General features: G+C 49.6%; 1 protein-coding gene across 1 annotated transcript in view; it reads right to left on the bottom strand.

Moving 5' to 3' along the window:
• Positions 1-582: 582 nt before the first annotated feature.
• RAB3A (RAB3A, member RAS oncogene family) overlaps positions 583-5891 on the bottom strand; it is a 24005-nt gene continuing 18696 nt past the window's right edge. Inside the window, exons 2-5 of the mRNA XM_015426686.1 lie at positions 4110-4337; positions 3747-3865; positions 2820-2944; positions 583-1705 (exon numbers count right to left, since the gene is read on the bottom strand). Coding sequence (XP_015282172.1) covers positions 1515-1705; positions 2820-2944; positions 3747-3865; positions 4110-4337 — 663 coding nt within the window. The 3' untranslated portion in view covers positions 583-1514. The remainder of the gene's footprint in view (positions 1706-2819; positions 2945-3746; positions 3866-4109; positions 4338-5891) is intronic.

A 5891-nucleotide genomic window follows, 5' to 3' on the forward strand; every position in this document is an offset into this window, starting at 1 on the left:
CAGTCTTCCTTTTAAATATATTTGCTATATTATATATTTTATGATGACTCACAAGCAACTGAAAAACAAGCACAGTATTTTTTTTAAAAAAAAAAATCATAAAACACCACCAGCACGACCACAATACAGCAAGGAGGACTTCCACGCGCACGCCAACAGGGAACCCACACACACACACACAATATTTACAGGGACTATAGAGAGACTACTTTCCCCCCACCTACCCCCACTCTTCTGTACACACGGGAAGACAGGCCTCCCAACTGGGTGAGAATGCAACAAGACTGGACACCCGAGATCGAGGAAGGCCTGGGCGGGGTCAGCAAGCCGAGGTGGACAAGGAGGCTGGGTACCAGGGCCGTGGCCAGGATTTTGTAATGGGGGGGGGGGCGTTTAAATAAGTCAGGGGGCACTGACATCACAAAATAAAAATAAAAACTCACTTTTGCAGCATTCGCACTTTGCTTACCTATGTGGGGAAGCAAGCTGTGCTTGGGAAAGGGGCGGCGGCGGCGGGGACTCCTCCAGGTGGCCCAGAGAGTTGGGGGGCCTGTGTGCTGCATGGAAGTCAGGGGGCCTTGGCAAGAAGTCGGGGCCAGGCCCCAAAATGCCCCACTGTAGCTACGGGCCTGCTGGGTACTGGCCCACTGAGCACCCAGCAAAAAGACTGGAAGGTAACCCTGCATCTGAAATAGAATATCGCCACCGCCTCCCAATGAAAGGGTCTCCGTGCAGGGGAGAATGTTTGAATTTAACCTTATCCCATGGCAGGCTTGGAGAGAGGGCGTTCAGGTGCACAAGCCCCTGCGTGCAGGCAGGAGTAGTACAACCCAACCAATGCTGGCCAGTAGCTTGCATGACTGAGAAGCCACAACGGGGCTGGGTGAACAGCCGCCTGCAGGGACTCACTGCGGTGCCAGGCGGAGCTCCCACCAGCCTACTTGGGGAGGGGTCCAAGGTGGGGGGCTGCATACCCGAAGCCACAGCCTGACGTTAACCTGGCTTGCCCGAATGGACTCTGGGCCAGAAACTGGGCTTATCTTCAGCCTCAGCAATGGATACCTTTCCCCTTTAGGTATCTGAGAGGCTGGGAAGAGGGACTGCCGTAAATCTCCCCTCCTGAGCAAGACACAAAAGGGGAGGGGTAGAGAGCACAATAACAATGGAAGAAAAAAAAGAGTCTGGACTTGTAAATATGGGGGACATTTAAAAAAAAACAACCCTATAAATAAATAAATTCAGTCTAGCAGAACAGTTAAAAGCTCTTCTTCTCCAAAATTAGATTTCCTCCACTGGACCTAGGAGAGGAAGGAACAGGCATTCACACACATACACTGCCACCCCCTTCCCCCGAAATGAAAGGACAGAGCCACAATTCCTACACAGGTCAGCCTCCTTCTGGCTTTAGCCCTCCCCCAACATAAAAGGGTAAGCATTGGGGTGGGGGTGTGTGTCTAGGGCTCTGGGTTCCAGAAGGAACGGGGAGGGGTTGGGGGTGCCACACCAAAGTCTCTTTAACAGGCACAATCCTGGTGTGGGGGGGCTTGTTGGTCAGTCAGCTGGGGACCTGGCTTGGCCCCAGTCACCGCTGGGTCAGCCGCATCAAGGGACTCGGACATCTTTTCACAGATGATGTCCACCAGGCGCTCAAAGGTCTGCTTCACGTTGATGTTGTCCTTGGCGCTGGCCTCAAAGAACTCGAACCCTGGTGCAGAGGAAGGAAGGCAAGACATAGACAGGAAGAGCGAGGGGTAAGCATGACACTCAAAGCCAGGGGAAGGGAGCCCAGCCCAGTGGACAGGAGTGGGTGGTTCTAAGAGGCGACTCTGAACTGACAGCTTGGCTTCCCCAGCCCAGCCTAGCTGGACACCCCACCCACCCCAAGCTGCACGTGGGGCAGACGCCCCTTCCAGCAACCCATATTCAGAGGTGTACTGCCTCTGAACATGGAGGTTTAATTTGGTCTCTGAATAAGCTGTCCCTCACCTGGATTGCCCAGGCTAAACCCACTCTTGTCAGATTTCAGAAGCTAAGCCGGGTGAGCCCTGGTTTAGTATTTGAATGGGAGACGACAGGGGAAGCCCAGGGTTGCTACGCAGAGGCAGGGCATGGCAAACCACCTCTGTCTGTCTCTTGACTTGAAAACTCTACGGGGGTCCCCAAAATTCGGCTGCAACTTTACGGCATTTTCCATCACCACCACGAATAAGCTACCGGCCATGATAAACCCTCACCCCACTACCTCTCTTTTCATCTCACTCCCTTTTAGAGCCACCTAAAGCAGGGGACACCACTCCATGCCGTGCCAGTGACTTCCACACATCAGTTCTGCACTGTTGGCACGAACCGCTTCTGATTCTTTGCCTGCAGCTCCTGCCCGTCCACTTTGCTGGGTGCCCCCCAAGGATGACAGAGGGAAGGAAGTTTTCTCAAGGCAGAACTTGGCAAACCCCGAGCATGCTTAGCTGTCTTTTTGCCCAAATGTCACAGGCAGTCGGCTTGTGCAAATACACTGGTCTGGCAGAGCATCGTTTTTGGGGGTTGACCACAAACAAGCCCCCCCCCCATTTCTTCTTCAGCATGGGGTGGTGTGGCTAGGTCACTTTGAGCTCTCAAAGCCATATCACTCCTTTCAGTAGCTAAGCTGCTCTCTGGCAGGTGTCTGCTTTAAAACAATCCCCTCCCCCCCCCCTTCTGAGCCTGCAGAAAGGGAATCCTGTGACTTGTACAATTATACAAATTGGCTTCATTTGCACCTTTTGGGAAGGCAGCCACCCCAGAGAGTGGAACTCCCACCCCCAGGCTCCACCCCCACTCACCCAGATGTTCTGCGAGCTGGCGGCCCCGATCCGAAGACACCACCCGCTCGTCTTCCATGTCACACTTGTTCCCCACCAGCAGCACCTGGGCATTGTCCCACGAGTAGGTCTTGATCTGGGTTGACCTGATGGGAGACATGGGGGGGGGAAAGGGGACTCCGCGGATGAGTAGAAGCACATGGGCCAGCCCCACACAGCACAGTCGGTACAGAATGCTGTAGCCGGGATGTCGACTGGAGTGGGTCGTACAGGCCTTATCACTCCAGTCTTGGCTTATCGACACTGGCTTCCAATTTGTTTCCAGGCACAATCCAAGGTGCTGGTCTTGACCTTCAAAACCTAACCCCTTATGAACCCACCCAACCATGACAGTCACCTTTGGAGGCCCTGCTTTGCGTGCCCTGTCTTCTGCAGTTAGGTGGGCAGCAATCTCAGGGGAGTGCCTTCTTGGTGGTGGCACCGAAGTTCTGGAACTGTCTCCTCGGGGAGATTCGTTCGTCCCCTTCTGTTCCCATCTGCCACTGGCAGGTGAGGGCATTTTTGTCTCATTTGGCATTCCCTCAATGATCCCTCCTTCCCAACCAATGTTTTAATTGCCATTTTTATGTTGGGTATGTATTTTAGCTCTGTCTTTTAATTGTTTTAATGACATGTGTTGGGGGGGATGATTTTAGTGGTTTCAAAATGTGATTTGATCATACATATTTTAAACAGTTAGCTGCCTTGGTGGCCCTTTTAAGGGCAGAAAGGTGGGACACAAATTTTGTAAATAAATTAAGTGAATAAATTTCAAAGTGCTCAACTGGCCCCAACACCCAGTCCTAAAACCTTGGAGAATTCTCAGGTTGCACACCTGTCTCCTCTCTACTCGCCTGGACACCTTCTGCTCCCCCCCTCCCCCAGGCAAGGGAACCCAACAGAACTGACCAGTCCTGGACGGCATTGAATGACTCTTCGTTGGTGATGTCATACATCAAGATGAAGCCCATGGCACCCCGGTAGTAGGCTGTGGTGATGGTTCGGTACCGTTCCTGACCCGCCGTATCCTGGAAAAGTGCAGGGGGGGGGGGGAAGACTTGTCTTTGTTCGCTCATTTATAAAGCCCACTTTTTAGCCCAAGGACCTGTTCATCAAATCCATCAATTAACAAATCGCCCAGCTAAGGGAGACTGATGGTCTAGCTCTGCCTTCCATCCTGACTGTGGCCAGACCAACCACAAGCGTCCCCCGCACATGCTCCCTCTTGTAAGCCTTACAAAGCCACCCTCCAAGGCAGAATGCCCGCCTCACCCAGATCTGTAGTTTAATGCGTTTGTCGTTGCGGTAGATGGTCTTCACTTTGAAGTCAATGCCAACGGTGCTGACAAAGGCCGGGGTAAAGGAGTCATCGGCATACCGGAAGAGGAAGGATGTCTTGCCTACGCTGCTGTTGCCAATGATGAGGATTTTGAACATATAGTCAAAGTTCTGGTCGGAGGACTCTTTCTGGCCGTAGCGAGCATCTGTCGCAGAAGCCATCTGGGAACGGGAGAGGCAGCCATGAGGTAGTGGGACTACAGCTCTAACAGCTCCGGAGAGTTTGAAGCATTGCTTTTCTCCCCTCCCTCCAAAAAAACTCCAGAAATTTTGGGCAAAATTGAAATATAGGTGTCCGTTACTTTCCTATCAAACCTAAACTTTATTGATTTAACAACATAAAATGCATCATTTATAACTTAGCAGATAAAATTGTACTTTTGCATATTTATGGTATTAAAAAGTATAAAAGACTTCAGTTTCTAAAACAAAAATTGCAAGTATACCTAATACTTGAGAAAAAGATGCAAACTGCTGTACTCTGTGCTACCTTGGCAGATTTGTCTTTATTTTTGCCATCTGAGAGGCAGGAAAAAATAAAAGTGGGAGGTAGAAAAATTCTGAACTCTGGAAAGGACAACCAGAGTCAACATTTGACAATACGTGATCAAGATTTTATAAGTGGTTTGAAGACTACAGTAAATAAATTACATAGACATTCAAAACTGTTTAAGGTCATACAAAGTATAACTTCGATACATTTGCAAGAGATACGCCTAATGATATATGGTGACATAGAGAAGTATACCAGTTGTTAGGGAAGAGTTTGTTTAAAAAGAATCTGTAAGAATATTTTTTCTTCTCTTACATGTTTGTCTATAAAAATAAAAAAAATGATTGTAAAAAAAGAAAAGAAAAATTCTGGAATGAACAGAAGAAAGTGTGTTCTTTGGACCAAAACACTCTCATACAGCCACAATTGGTAGAACTACCAACAGATTTGGTTATTAAGCAAAACTAACAGTGAAAATATTAGAACAAAGTTTGAGTCCAGGGGCACCTTAAAGACCAGCAAAGTTTGAGTTTGGGCATAAGCTTTCGTGTACACGCACTCTTATACCCAGAATTAAAAACTGTTGGTCTTAAAGGTGCCACAGGATTCAGTCTCCGTTCTGTTGCTTCAGACCAACACGGCTACCCAGTGAAAACACTGAACACTTTAGTAATGGATCATTTAATGCATTATAGCATATTAACTTGGCAAAATTTGCATTTATACAACATTTTCAGGAACTTTTTTTTGTTTATGTCTATACATAGGAATTATCATCATTTCTGATCTATGGCGGCGCGCTGAGCAGACTCACCACCCGGACCTCCCGGGGGGTGAAAGCTGTGCACCAGCAGGAAGGGGGGGGGGAGGAATCGCTACCTCCCATGGAGCCTGGCTGAAAGGCTCCTAGCCAGGGGACTTTTGAGAGGTCGCCTCTTCGCTAGCGCAATGCTGGGGAATCAAGGCGCTTCTCCATCCCGATGGTCCTCCTGCTGAGTGTCCAAATGGAAGAAGCGACGCTGACCGGGGCAAGTGCAAGAGATCGAGCGGTTAAAACGGAGGCTAAACGAGTTCGTATGACCGATGACAAACTGTGAGTTGGATTAAGGCGTATTTGCAATTCAAAAAGAAAGCTCCGTACCCCACGGACTAGAAAGCAAAGCGAGCGGGGGAGGGGCCCCTCCCATGTGCATAAACTTAAAAGCGAGACGGGGGGGGGGGGA

Source organism: Gekko japonicus, unplaced genomic scaffold, assembly GCF_001447785.1.
Source record: "Gekko japonicus isolate JY-2015 unplaced genomic scaffold, Gekko_japonicus_V1.1 scaffold2550, whole genome shotgun sequence".
In the NCBI taxonomy this organism is placed as follows: domain Eukaryota; kingdom Metazoa; phylum Chordata; class Lepidosauria; order Squamata; family Gekkonidae; genus Gekko; species Gekko japonicus.